Here is a 15,274-nt window from a genome sequence, read left to right on the forward strand (position 1 = left end):
TGCTGGCTCCTAGCAGGGCTCTCTCTCCCACGCCCTGAAATAAACTACTAACATCTAACTCGACTATAGAAGTCTCTGCCGTGTCTCAGACTGTCCAGCACCCCGAAAGCGTCTCTTACAGATGGTAGCACTGTGGAGTGCTCTGATGCTGAGTATCACTTCTGAACTTCCCCAGCTAAGAGCAATTACATCCTCCCCAAAAAGTATCTGGAATTTTCTCCCATTTTCATAGTCAACAATGCAAGGCAGTTCATAGCAAGACGGTGAGACAGAGTGCTCCCTAGAACTTGACTTGGATTGCATTCATCCATGTTTTCAAAGCTAACTTCAGCAAACTAATAATTAGACATGCTTCCAGAGATGCCAGTAGATTTAATCTACAAATGTTTATCAGTGTTTTTTGCTCCCTGGGTAGAAGGTACTATGGAAGGCATTGACATCAATGCCAGACTTAAAAACCTTCTGGCATTCCCTGTGATCACTACCTCCTGTCTGCCATCAGGAGTACAAATCACCCTGCACAAGCAGGGTGTGCCACCTCTGCCAGGAGCAGCACAGGGAGTGCAACCCACTTGGCTGATTTCTCAGGAGCAAGGTAACTTGTAAATGCAGCTTTATCTCCCTTACAGTAATTTTTATAGAGGCTCAGCAATGGCTGCTACCAAATGCTTCTAGATTTTCCCTCTATTTCCCAGCTGCTTACGCACACACCTTTTCCAAGTTCATGTGACTACTAGTTCCTGGAATCTGTACTTTTCTCCCTCAGTGATGCCATGGCTCTGTTTGCCTCATATATACAGTTCTAAAATTACCACTCATTATTTCATTCTTTCTGCATGGGTCTTTGGTCATAACAAGATGGTGTAAACTTACCAAGAGTATTGACATTTATTCTACACACACTCCGAATGCACACAAGTACTCTCTATTTAGACAACATGAATGCTGCTCTAATCACTATTTATCTTGTAAATTACAACCCTGTGGAAACATTTTCTTTGCGCCATCTGGCTTGATGTATTTTTTAATCAGTTGATGAGTATTTTTATACGTTACAAGGAACAGATAGTAAAGCATTTGTTACATTAGGACTTGATGTAAAGACTTTTCAAAGCTGAACTTGTAAAAAATTCAATGCATTAAACATTTTAAATTTTGCCGAAATACCAAAGACAGTTTTGATGAAGGTTTCATAGGACTCATTTTGTACAATGAACATCTGTCAAGAAAACTGCACATTTTTCCTAGGAATGCTGGTTGAACAGGACCCCTGTGTAGAAATGAAAAGACATCTCAATTACAAACACAACTTTGATAATTTTGTCCTTATGATTTCAGTACTGTAATTGTAGTATTAAAATAACCAGTACAGATCATTGCTGCTGAAGAATTTCACTCAGATACAAGGAGAAAGATGCTATTACAATACAAAGATTTCAGGAACTAGCAGTCATTTGAACTCTCCTGGAGATAAGAAAATAAGAGTATCTGGAAATAGTCAAGATATAAAAATGCTTTTTAAATGAGCAAATGTGCACAGCACTTTCTCATGTCTGCATTTGGTCCTCCTAAAATGCCAGTCACTTTTTTCTAAAAATTCACAATTTATAGTATTTGTAGATACAAAACTTAAAAGTAGCATGAGCTGGTTTTTAAGTCAAAGTCCCTTGAAGATAAATTTTCTTACTAAGTGGCTGCATCTGATTTTATATGAGCTTAGTGTTAAACACTTGAATTTGTGCTGCTGAAAGTAGTAATTAAATACACAAATTTTTGAGAAGCCTAGTACATTGTCCTTGAATCATCCTAAGGGAGAAGCTTAAGAAATGGCTATTAGAAAAGGTACATTGGCAATTTTTGTCTTTATAAATTGACAGTTTAAACAATGTCCAAACAGTTAGGCATTAAAAGCCAAATGAGAGTTTGTTGTACAGCTAGGAAGAGTCATCAGTAAGTGGTTTCTAACTTAGAATATTTTGAAGTTAGTGTTGGAAAATCCATTCCTAAAACCAAGAAGAAAAACCCAGCTGGTCTGCACTGGCTACTGAAGGATTTATTTAGTAACCAAAACAACAGCATGGGTAAAACAGGTGCAGCTGAAACTGAAAGAGACAGTATTACATGATCACTGTGTACCAGACACAACTTCTAAGGTCAGTTGATCATTGACTCTGGTTTCTTCCCACATACAGTATCACACACAAGCCCACTCGTCTCTTATCTCGGATCTTCTCCTTCTTTCATCACTCTGTACCTTTCAGCATCTTGATTTTTCTGGGAAGTGAAAATCCTGTTCTTGGAGATCACACTGATAATACTGGATAGAACAAATCTCGCAACAGTTTGTTTCCAGTTCTTTGCTGGTATTAATGTCTAGTTTAGCACTCAAGCAGCAGGTCTGTAATCAGCACAGTATCGAAGACTTTTTGGCCTTAAGGAATTCCTGTAGCTATTTGGTCCTTGGGTTTCCATACTTTGTACTCCAGCACAGTGCTCCTTCCTGTGCAACAATCCTGTGCCTATATGTGAGACTGCCCTGTCAACAGATCCCTGAAACCATACAGGGGAACATGGCCTTTTTCTCCACTTGTTTTTAAGTCAAATCCTCACAGGGATTCAGGCCACGGCTCCACCTGACACTTGTTTTTTGTCTCCTAATTGGGAGTGTCAAACTTTCACTGGGAGGGAATGGAAGACACAGGCAGGAGGAATGCAAACAAGCTTGACTGGTGAAACTGCTGGATAGTGGAGCCATAACAGAGCCAGCAGCCTTCTTCTGGAAAACAGCTCCTGTTTTCTTGCTGTCAGCTTCAAAACGTGCACGTCTTATAAATCTAACTTCTTTGGGAGAAAATTTGCCCACCTATATCTTGTGATGATGCTTTGACAGGAGCAGTAGGATTCATCCTTTTGTGTCTGAAGTTCCAGAGCCTGGCACATCTGTTTGGCTGAGGCATCTGCAATTTCTCACTTCAATCAGCTCTGTGTCACGCTCCTGATGTTCAAGTTGTGAAACACTTGTTTGTAGTTACAAGAATGTGAGCTCCTACCTCAGGTGTTAAATAAAGTTATTATTTTCCTGACCTGCTGTCCCAACACACACTTGCAATCAGTTTGCCACTCACTTTTCCTGCTGACATCACTGAGGTAATCCCTGCTACCATGGAGAAGCAAATTATGGCAACTGCAACTAGCACAACAGAAAGTAAGACACAGATTCATACCTTTGCTCTATTCCTTTTTATTTCAACCTCCCAGCAGCAAATTAAAAATACCCTGGCTACTTCAGAAGACTGCTGCATTCTGCCAGAGATAGGCTTAAGGATGAACTGTGATGCATTACAAGGTCAATTTACTGCAAGATGAACTATCTATAGACCACAGCCTATGCTTTTGTGTTATTACTTCTTAACAGAGTGTTTTGAAGATATCGGGCCGCAGCTCTCTGGATACCTCTGACATTGGGATGGGGGAGGGAGTCTGTACCCAACAAGATGCCCAGTGACAGCCCAAACAACATAAACCACACATTGCAGTGTTGGGGGCTACAGCCTTCTGAACTCCTGATAAAGTCATGCAGGACTCAGAAATACTTTTCAAATACTGCTTGGCACTGTGAAAGAAATTGCAGTTATGAAGGTCATGACAAAGGATCTCCTAGGTGAGTGTCCAGACAGTGCTCCTCTCTGGCACACCAGCTCTCAGCTGTGTAGAAAGGATCAACAATAAAATCATGTGCTGAAACACATCTTGTTTGCCATCCTTTTCATTCAGATTTTGTTTTTGTGTATCAGTGCTGCAATGCTGTAAAAAAAAATACAATTTAATTGGCCCAAAATTCAATTTTTTAATTTGATTCACACTGAACTTCTTAGTTTACGTTCATCAGGTAAGGAGTCAGAACTGAAATTAATAATGAAGAAATACATTTGTCTGAAACGACATCATTCAATTTGTGCAAACACCTGAGTTTCTAAGTCAAAAAAGTGACTGTTAAGTATAAGGACTCTTCATCATAATAAAAATGAAATTGATCAACAAAAAATGATTAATTATTAAAAAAATAATAAGTGATCCTAATTTGTTAACTTCTGTAACAAAACACAGCATAGAGGGCAAATCAATAATAGAATTAGCAAATATTTTTAAAGATTGATTTTTACAAAACTGAAAGTAATGATGAGTCCTTTGAGGCCTTCAGGAAAGGATCGAAAAAAAAAACCAAAAGAAAAAATTATGAGCATTTCATGGACATTTCATTAATTAACCTTTAAACTGCAATCAGGACAAATGAAAATGTACTTATACGCCACAATAATCTAGTGGGAAAGTGAAAATAATTGTAATAGCCCAAACAGTGCATTCTATTGATAAAAATGGAGATGATAAAATTGCTTTAAGATAGGAATTAGAGAAAATGTAAGTCGTGCTTGAATGTGAATTGAATGTAGGTACAAAGCAAATTATACCAATGATATTACTAAAGTGAAATATAAGAATTGTTTAAAGTCCTGTCAGAAAATAGATTTTAAAAATAGCTTTGCATTTTGGGAAAATAGGTAAATATTATCAGGCTTGACAAAGATAAAATTATTTCCAGTAACAGTATTTGAAAAAATTTTCAGCAGCAACACTACAGCTAAGTAGTTTTTACCAGTAAGCCAGGATAGCTTGCATACAGGATTTTGAAACAGATTTTTGGAACTTCTTTTTGATCTCTAAATATGACTCTCAATAAACCTTGAGAGCTCCAAAGAGCAGGAAGAAAGCTAATACAGTAACTATGTTAAAAGAAGGGAAAGGGAATGACCCAGGTTAATTATATGACTGCCTGTCATCTGGACTGTAATCTTCAGGAAAATATCCAAGTTTCTCAGATAGGACTAAATTAAAAAATGTTTGAGTTTAGTTACAACTCAGAAATTACATTTCCAGGAAACATAGAGCTATAGGGGTATCTCTTTGAGCAAACGTTAATTTGATAAAAATAACAGTGACACTTCCTTCAGCTTTGGTTTGGCATTTGAGCTGGTCCAGCAGGACATTTTAAGTAACAAAAAACCGAGACAGATTAAAAAAACAATCAGAACATTGCACAGTAAGTGAACTGTGAATAATCAGCGGGCCTCAAAAACCAGAAGAGGAACAATCAGTGAACACTTGTGTGAGTGATCCAGATCCTCTGGGGATCAGAATTGTCCATCTGCTATTCTTCCTTATGCTACACCAAATTGTCACTGAATCACAATAGCAGGGGATGCAAGAACTGGGGGTGTGGAAAATAACTAAAGCTAGTCACTTCCAGACTGACTCAGAGCTCTTCGTAAACAGGGTCCAGTTTAAAAAAAACACAAACCCAGAAACAAATTAAAACACCAAACAAACAACTCACTAAAACAGCCCTCTATTTTTTCACTCACATATTTTATTTATATATTAAGTACCTATTTTACATATATTTGTATTTATGTATCTCAATACGGTTAAATGCAGTATTCTAACTGTGAACTAAAAAGTGTAAGCCATCCTTGCCTAGACCATAAACACCTTTATTCTGCAATAAATTACACTGCCTGAAAACTTACATGGGATTTAGCCTTGATTGGAGTTTTTTTTGAGTTTTTGTTGTTCCACATACAAAAGGGCTCAAGGTTTGAAAAGATGCCCATCAAAGCAGAGCTGAGGGACTCCATCTCCAAAATCTGAAGTGAAAACTGTTGAGAACTAACCTGACTTCACCTGACGGGTACATACATGTATTTATACATAGAATCATGGGATCACAGAATTTGGGTTGGAAGAGACCTTAAAGATCATCTGGTTAAACCCCTCTGTCATGGAAAGGGACATAGAATCCCAGAATCAACCAGGGTGGAAGAGATCTCTGAGACCTTTGAGTCCAACCTGTGACAGAACACCATTGTGTCAACCAGACCATGGCACTGAGTGCCACATCCAGTTTTTCCTGGGATGGTAACTCCACTGTCTCCCTGGACAGTCCAATCAGCCTTTCTGTGAAGAAACGCTTCCTAATGTTCATCCTGAACCTTCTCTGGCACAGCTCGAGAAGCTCTAGTCCTGTCAAGACAAGATGAAGACCCCCACCTGGCTACACCCTCCTTTCAGGGAGTTGTGAAGAGTGATAAGGTTCTCCCTTGAGCTTCCTTTTCTCCAAACACCCCCAGCTCCCCAAGCTGCTCCTCATCAAACTTGTGCTCCAGAGCCTTCCTCAATTCCCTTGCAGTTCTCTGGACTCGCACCTCAGTGTCTCGTGAGGACACTCGAGGTGCGGCCTTACCAGTGCCGAGCCAGGGGTATGGTCACTGCCCTGGTCCTGGGGCCACACACCTTCCACCAGCCCCGGCTGCTCATCCCCACATCCACCCGGCCTCGAACGCTTTCCGTGTGAGGGGAAAGGGGCTGGGGGGCTGCACCAGCAGACGGACACGGTTTTGTGGCCGAACTCGAATGGTCAGTCATTGCAACAGGCTGCCCAGGGACGTGCTGGAGTCACTATCCCTGGAGGTCAAAGAGCCGTCCTGGATCCGGCGCTGGGTGATGCGGTTTAGGGGTTACAGGGGCAGTTCTGGGCGGACGGTTGTACTGGATTGTCTCGAATATCCCTTCCAACTTTAACGATTGTATGAAACCAATCGGACTTGCGGCTGTGTAAACGAGGCACTTGTGGAAGCGCACCCCTACGCCCCAAAACAGCGCAGCGCCCGCCTCGGGTCACGGCCGCGCTCCCTCAGCCGCGGGTCCCTTTCCGGCGCCGCCCCGCCCGGCGCTGCCACATCCTCCGCTGACATCAGCCCGCGCCGCCATATTGAGCCGCCGCCGCCGCCAGCGCGCCCGCCCGGGACCGGCCCGCTCCCCATGACTGCCCCCGGCCGGGGCGCGTAGGGCGGAGCGGCTCCAGCCCGGCCCGTCCCCTCCCCGTGCCGCCGCCGAGCCCCGCTCTCTCTCTCTCCGCCACCATGACTTCCCTGACCCAGCGCAGCTCCGGGCTGGTGCAGCGCCGGACCGAGGCCTCCCGCAGCGCCGCCGCCGCCGATAAGGAGCGGGGCGCCGGCGGCGGCCCCGGGGATGAAGGGCGCCGGGACGACTCCGGTGACGACGAGAAGGGCGATTCCAAGGAAACGCGGCTCACCCTTATGGAGGAGGTGCTGCTCCTGGGCCTCAAGGACCGTGAGGTGCGGCCGGGGGCGCTGGGCAGGGGTTGCCCGAGGGGACACCGCTTTGTGGGGGGTGCTGTGCGGAAGGGAAACCTGATGGGATGGGGTCAAGGGCGCTGCAGAATGAGTGTGGCTGTGGGTTTGGGGGCAGAGGGAATGGGGGACATGATGTGGCTGGAACAGGTTTGGTGTTTTGGAGGAGGTGGGGAAAAGGTGCACAGATTTTGGGGAGGGGGAACCCGGCAGAGTTTGTAGCGCTGCCCTTTGGCTGCGGGGTTGACAGAGAGGCTGTCATGAATACATAAGAGAGATAATATAGAGGGCCTGGGGCAAGATAGGGACCTGGATATGGGGGCCAGGGCCAGCGTTGGACTTGAAGGCCTGGGTGAACCTAGCACATTTATCCTCCTTTGGCTTATCCATTGCTCTAATGTGGGAGACCCCTCTACTCGCGTTGGTTTTGTTACACAGAACTCTGGAACTTAACGAGGTCCTCAAGTGCTCTAGGATGCTGAGCAGCCCTTTTATACTAAGATTTTGCACAGTAATTAATATGAAAAAATATCTTAAAATTAAGGGGAGGGTTATGTGACAAAAATGGGCTGTGAGTAATGAGAAGAGGATCAAAATGAAGAAATGGCATTATTATGTAATTCTGTATTTTTACTGATTTCAGTGCTTAATAGTTTGCCATGATACTGTGAGTAAGTAATTGAGAAAGGTGTACTTCCACCAGTGTGTTGGATTTTTTTTTTTTCATTTGAAAAAGGGTAGTCAGTATAGAAGGCATACACACTGCAGAATGAGAGTTCTATCAGGGAAGCAGTTTAATTTGATATGGCATATGATTGAAGCATAATGCATCCTTATTTTAGGTATGAAATATAGTATGAATTTGATTAGGGAACCAGCTTTTCTTTTTTTGTCAAGTAAACTTGCTTTTGTTTTTTAACTTGTGTGACAAGTAAATAATTTAATCCAGTTCATTGATTTGAATGGAAGTCTCTTGAAACTATGCCTGTTCAGGAGGACAAGGTAATATGGGAAGGAAGCTGGTAAGTTATATGTTCTTTGACAGAGCATTACATTTAAAATAAATTTACTGGTTGATAGTGAACAAAGAGTGGTTTTCTTGGTGAACATTTGCTGTCCAACACTTGTCACAGCACCAAGCCTGACTGAGTTCAAGCAGTGTTTGGGCACTTAGTGTGACTCTTGCGGATGATGCTGTGCAAGGCCAGGAGTTGGACTCAGTGATCCTTGTGGGTCCCTTCCAACCCAGCTTATTCTGTGACTCTCTGATCTGTGTATATACCTGCTACAATAGCATTTTGTTTCTGTCTCAGACTGTGTGTTTGAGAGCATATTCTTGTAGTGCCATTTTTTCAGGTAGGCCTTGCCATGGCATCCTGATAACCTCAGGAGATAATGATCTCTGCTTCGACATGTGAAATTGAAGGCTTGTTGAATTGAATGCATATGAGCATTTCTCTTTCTGCACACCTGAATAGCTGGGGCAAAGTAAGGAGTGGCAAGAGAGATTGCTGACAGGATTGGCTAAGGATACCTTACCTTGAGGAAGGTAGTATAAACTGGGTGATCTTTCAGCCTGTTTTTTAACCAGGAGTGAGTTGAATAGGTTGGAATTATGCTGTAAATATTTTAAGGTAGGGGGCATTGTGTCTGCCCAGGAGGAATATATAGCAGAAATCTTCATGGTGTATCAAGAGACAATAGCATTGTAATAACATTTGGTCTAAAAGTCTACCTTTTCAATGGTGTGCATCAAAGTTATAAATTATCTGATTTTGCTAAGCACAGCAGTGACATACATTGTAGATGATCTAATATTCCTTTGTATAGTAAAAGGAACTGAATGGTTATAGTGGCGTGGATATCCATAACTCCCTTGGGATTTTGCAGTGGAGACATCAGACAAAAATAATTGTCATCTCTAGGGCAGGGGGCTTAAATGCAGGAGCTGTAGCATACCCTCTTTGTGGGCTTTGTTAGACATGAAGCATTGGGGTTTGGACTTTGGTTTTGGGCCTGCTTGTGCCCCTGTGTAGAGGGCACATGATTTAAACCATTTGTCATGCGTTTTCCTTCCAAATCTGGAAATAAAACTATAAGCTTATTTTCCAGTATGAATATTTTTTGTTCTGTGTTGTTCTAACAATAAGTAAAACTTACTTTACACATCTGGAAATGTTTTTTTTTCTAAGTCTTTACTTCCAATAGAACTGATTTACTGTAGCATTTGAGTGAGACTTTCTCAAGAGAGCAAGCAAAGAAGAGCAATATAGGGTTTGTAAAGTGTCATTGTGAAACTCTATGGAGTCTAAGGGACAGGCAAAGGCAAATTTATGAGACACAGGCTTGATTGAAAGCCTGTAAATTTAAAGCTGAGAATATCCTTCCTGTTTATTCCAACAGGATAAAACAATTTGATGTTTACTTTAAAATTAAAAAAAAAAAAATTACAAAAAATAGACTGGATTGGCCAAAGAACATGTTTGCCTAAAAATAGCTGCTTTCTCAGAACACTCATTGATACATTAAATGATAACATAGCTATCAGATTTTTAGGTAATTTTAAACACTAGTGGATGTGGCTTAACTTAATGTAAATAGTATACAAAATACCTCACATGTATGGATCTACCTTTATAATTTCTAAGTGTACCTTGAAGAGTCTTGCTATTTGGACACATTTCTTCAGGAAGATCCATTTAGTGTGTTGATGAGTTCAGTGTTTCCAGGAGATGGTTAGATACTCGTGTGAATCCTGTTTTCAGGGTGGTGCGATGGTTGTAAACAACCAGAGCAAGACTTCAGAGTGGTTGTCTGGTTGCTGCTGCAGTATGGATTCGGTGATGGGAATTTCTGGCAGCTGTGAAACAAGCACACCACTTCTCAATTCTATTCCTGATGTCTGAGCACAATTAATTGCCTTTGTACATGCTTCTTGTACATGGCCTCTTTGTTTGTTAATGTTGTGTCCTCCACCAGTTTAGACTAATTAAGTTGTACCTAATGTATGTGTTCTGGTTGCTCTTTTCCACCAACAGTTTTTCTTCAATCTGTATTTTCTGTGTACACATAACTATTTGTTTATTCCAAAGTCAAGACAGGTTATAAGGGATATGTGCTGAAATACGTGTGTGCTTGCATAACATGACAGATGTGGTGTCCTTGGAGGAGCAGGTAATAATATACTGGAAGAAAATATATTGCTAAAATTTTTTAGGGAGTCATCACAATACTTACATGTGTTTGGAAATCCAGAAACATGTCTGGAAAAAAGAGTCAGGTTCACCCATTTAAGGCAGACCAATAGCCAGTTGCTGTAGGAATGAAAAGCTGAGGTAAACCAGTGCTGTATTAGGTAAAATACTGGTATTGTGATAGGATAGGTCAAAGCCACAGTAAAAGGGAGTTATGGTGTAGAACTACTGAAGCAAAAGAAGGGAGTGATAAATATTGGAAGTTACATTCTAGCTTATTTTAAAATGATAGCTAAGAGATGAGTACAGGGTAGCTGTTTCATTACAGGTCCTCCTGGCATCTTGTAATTCAGTCCCATAAAAATGGAGAGGTTTGTGAGGTGGTCCTGCTGTGTAACTTGCTCCACTGAATTTCATCCTTGTAGGGTTTCTTCTGGTTGTGGGTTTGGGTTTTGGGGGTTTTTTTTCTCTCCTTTTTGAAATTTTCTTTTGGTATTTGTTGGGAGTCTATTCAAATATAGCAGTGCACTCAGCTGCTTTTATCCTCTATAAAATTGCCACAACTAAACAAATTGAAGCAGCTAGAGAGACCTGGCACCCACCAAGATAAAATATGTATTTGATCTGTAACTTATTCCTTGCTTGCTGAAAGAATGTACTCATGAAAAATACCTGGCTACTGCAGTCTACTGCAACATTAACTATTTCTTAGATTTTTTTTACACTTTCTTAGCTGAAGACTAAAATGTCACTTGTGGGAGTAAAGTAATGTTAAATCACTTCATTAGGTACAGAAATTATCTTGGATCTTTGTTGCTTATGCTTGGCCTTCAAAAATTTCATTTATTGCTGAAAATACGGTTTTGCAACATAGCCTTGTGTCCAGATAGGTCACATGAAGGTCTCCAGCTTGTATTTTTCATTGTATTGAAGTAAGCTATTAGAGAACTAGTGTGCCTGCTTCAGATGGGCTATTTTGTATTGGTCAGATTAGTATTAAAATGTAATTTCTTTATTCTTAAAAATGTTAGTGTCTCAGTTGATTTATGAATTTTCTACTTTAATCCTAAAGGTACTTGTGTGAAAGGTGACACAGGAATTTTGAAAACATTTAAAATGTGGGTAGTGTTTTTCTTGCTCTTAAGATTTGACTTAGTGAAACGGATACTATGATACATAAGTCTTGATGGGATTTGTATTTGTAAGAAATTAACACCTTTTGAAAAGTTGTCTTTGTATCCTTTTAGTCTTTTTTTTTGCCTCATGAAAAGTTTCAGCAAGAGCCTGAATGTCAGCTTAGGAGCGCCCAAGTTTTACTGGAAAATTTCTGAGACAAACAAGTGTAACTTGAAGAGGCATCTACTGGGAATTCATTCACATTGCAGTTGAAGAGTGATGTATGAATGTGTTGAAACCCGGACAAAGACATTCTTTTTCTCAAATGTTCAGGGCCTAATAACAACAAAGTATGTAATGTCTGTGGTGAAAAATTATTTCTTTCATAATTACCTACCTTTCAGGTATTTTATATTTTTTTATTTCATGTCTATATTTAAATTACTAGATCCTAGACTAGGAGAAGATAGGAGGTGTGGGAGGAGGAGTACCCCAATTCTCTTTGCTACAAGATGAGTAAAGTGCCTCTTTACTGTGCTGCAGGGTAAATCCTGCTTTTTGCCTCTCTTGAGGATATGCTGATTTTGAATCATTTGCATCCATTTAGTGTGGTTATCCCTGCTTTCATTGAATGGTTAATCTGTAATCTATATTATTTTTCTGTGGATAACTTGGAGTGCGGCAAAATCCCTTTTTTATGGCAAGCTGTTTGGTGTAGGGCAAAGACAAAAACATTGTCAGAGCCTTTTTAGTAGTGCTTTCCAGTTTTTTAAGTACTCTTAAACAAAGCTTTAACTTGAGTGCTCTTTAAAATGTGCCATAACTCTTCTTCCTCTCCCTTTAGCAGGTTTCTTTTATTAAACATTTTGAATGAAGTATATATGTAAAAAAATTTTGGTCTTTACTGCTAGAAGAAATAATCATGAAACTGAAAATAATGTTTTATATTAATTATAATATTAATATAATTTTTTTTCAGGTGTTCTTTGATCCTAATGTAGATAACATTTATTGCTATGTAGATAGCATTTATAATTAGTCAAGGTCCATGTAATGGACTTCTTTGCAAGGGTAAGTTGACCAGACTAAATACTGCAGACAGTATATTTAAGATTGCTTTTTTACAGATCAAACAATTACTACAGTGCATACTCATCTCTCTTGCATTACTGGGAAGAGGGGAAGGTAGTTTGGAGTAAATGTGTTGCCTGGTTTTCTCTGCACAACATTCTCAGTCATTTTTTTTATAAGTTTTAGTAAAAGTAGAAAATAATTAGTTAACTAGCCATGTACCACTTTTAACTGGTTTGTTTTTGTTTTATTTCTGGCTTGCAAACAGATCTTAGATAAATTTCAGTAACTTGCTTTCTCTCAGAAACATTGATAAAATGTTACTGCAGAATGGTTTCAGTTGCGCTTTTCAGACAAAAGAATTATGGGATTGCACATAAAATAGTTCTCAACTGCTCTCTTCCTCGAAGTATGTAAACCTGGATGAGTAGGAGCACAAATGCATAGCAGCACAAGATGACTGTGCTGTTGGTCTGAGTGTGAAACAGCATGGTGCATGCCAAGTCTTTCCCACCTCCCTCAGTACAACCTGTGCTAAACTGCTGCATTTCATCCATTTTTTCTTCCCTTTTTCTTCCCGTGTTTGTGATGGACCATCAAGATAATACACCCTATAAGCTAGATCTTTATAATGGGAGAGATGTCATATTCAAAGCTCTCTTTTTATTTGTGGATGTTACAGGATCTATTCATCACACTGGGAAATTAATTGTCAGGCTTTTTGTGTATCTTTCTGTTGCTGATACTCTTTTAAGCACTTGTAAGCTGCTTTTTGCTATATGCTTTCTAGTCATCTGCTTGTATCATCTTACTAGATAGCATCAGGTAGTTGTGTTATTTAGAGTCCTTAAGTGACAGACTATCTTGTGTACATGGTTTTTACAAGGTGGTTTGTATTGTCCTTGTCATTTCTGCAGAGCACATTGCACTTCCATTTTTTTTGTTTCAGTAGACACCTGATTTTACTGTGGAACTTTCACACTGGGCAGTGTCTACCATGAGAGAAGCATTCTGTGTGTATTGTGCTGTAATTTCAGTATTGTCTTCTGCAGGGCACAGTGACCTGCAGTATATGACACTCATTGCACAGCTTTAGGTAAATGTCAGGTGGATGTTCTGTCTGTACTGATCACTCAGGAAGGGCTAACTGCAGCTACATTGCCTGAGCTGGATGTTTAAATGGAACTCCTGCTTTAGCAGCTTCTACAAACTATGGCTGTGACTTTCAGTTTACAGTTAGTATATGTTAAATACTAAATGGAGGAACCTGTTCCTTTCAATTTGAGAACAGTGCAGTGGGTAGACTTCTTATTTAACCTCATAACAAAGATGTTGACATGGCATTATTATGAGATACTGTCTTGAAAATTGTTTGCACCTGGGCCTGCTTTGTCTGTATTAGAAAGACATATTAGATTCGGGCTTTTCCTATTGTTTTTAAGAAAAATGTACTGGACCTGTCTGGGATAGAGTCCATTTTCGTCATAGCAGCCAGTACGGTGCCTTGTTTTTTATTTTTGACCAAACAATGTTGATAACACAAAACAGAGGTGATAACACACACCCTGTGCTTTCTGTTGCTGAGCAGTGTTTGTACAGCATCAAGGCCACCTCTGTTTCTCACTCTGCCCACCCCTTCAGCTGGGGGAGGGGGATAGCCAGAACAGCAGACCCCAAGTGACCAGAGGGGTACCGGGCTGTGCAGTGCCATGGTCAGCAATAAAAAGAGAGTGGAGAGAGTGGGATAGGCAGTCATAGCCAGGGGACCACCTGGGCATCAGTCTGCTTGTGGGAGGTGGTAAGCAAGTGTTTGGCATAACTTGTTTTTTCAATTAAGGTCTTCCTTTTCTCTCCCCCCATGCCCCATGCTCAGAGTGACTGAGGGGACAGTTATGTTGCATTTAGCTGCCACCCAGGCTCAATCCAGCCCTAGGGGACACTAAATTCTAATTTAACATTTCTTTCATATAAATGTCAGATTTTACATTCAGTGACAATAGGAGGTAGAGTAGAAATCAATTTGTTGAAATCAAAGATTATTGAACAAACTAATTACATCTTAATTGTGCACCAATATGGAGAATAGAGATTGGACACTGATAGAAGGTGGCTTTGCAAGAATCATGCAAATATTTGAAGTCATTGTCTACTTGTGTATACAGTTAATCATGAAGAAAGTTAGGATTCTAAGTTTGACTTTTCATTTCTAAATGAGCAGTCAGACTCTTAAATGTTGATTTATAATCAGAGGTCTCATAAGGTTTCAGTGGTGTGTGTATGCTAGTTGCCTCCTCTTTAGAAAATTAAGGGATTTTTATTATCTTCATTTTAATGAAAGATATTCCTATTAACATATGCATGTGTATGTGGGCACATGGGCATTGAAAACATGGGCAGCAACATTTGGCTTTAGTGCTTTCAGTTTCTGACATCAGTTGCTGTGTGTTATTTATTCCTAAATGCAGTGGCAGGTTAATCAAATACCTGACAAGTTCCTTGTCAAGAGTTCTGTGCTTTGTAGAATATGTAATATGTACTTTCCTAAAGTATTCCTATGTTTGACATATGTCAACATGTCAGAACATTTCAGAGATTTCCCCCACTAACTTATCTTCTGTTTATAACTGGAGTACAATTTATGTTCCAGTAAAATGGCTGATGATTTCATTTGCATGGAAAGAGGAA

The 15,274-nt window shown here is 40.3% G+C and overlaps 1 protein-coding gene across 1 annotated transcript in view; it reads left to right on the forward strand.

The window, feature by feature from the left end:
• The first annotated feature begins 6,848 nt into the window (after positions 1–6,848).
• The window catches only part of GOLPH3 (golgi phosphoprotein 3), a 31,312-nt gene continuing 22,886 nt past the window's right edge, over positions 6,849–15,274 (forward strand). The window contains exon 1 of the mRNA XM_005527995.3: positions 6,849–7,193. Coding sequence (XP_005528052.2) covers positions 6,978–7,193 — 216 coding nt within the window. The 5' untranslated portion in view covers positions 6,849–6,977. The remainder of the gene's footprint in view (positions 7,194–15,274) is intronic.

The sequence above is a fragment of the Pseudopodoces humilis genome, chromosome 4 (genome assembly GCF_049639895.1).
Source record: "Pseudopodoces humilis isolate 2021_Gansu_Grassland_sample_001 chromosome 4, ASM4963989v1, whole genome shotgun sequence".
NCBI classification, from domain to species: domain Eukaryota; kingdom Metazoa; phylum Chordata; class Aves; order Passeriformes; family Paridae; genus Pseudopodoces; species Pseudopodoces humilis.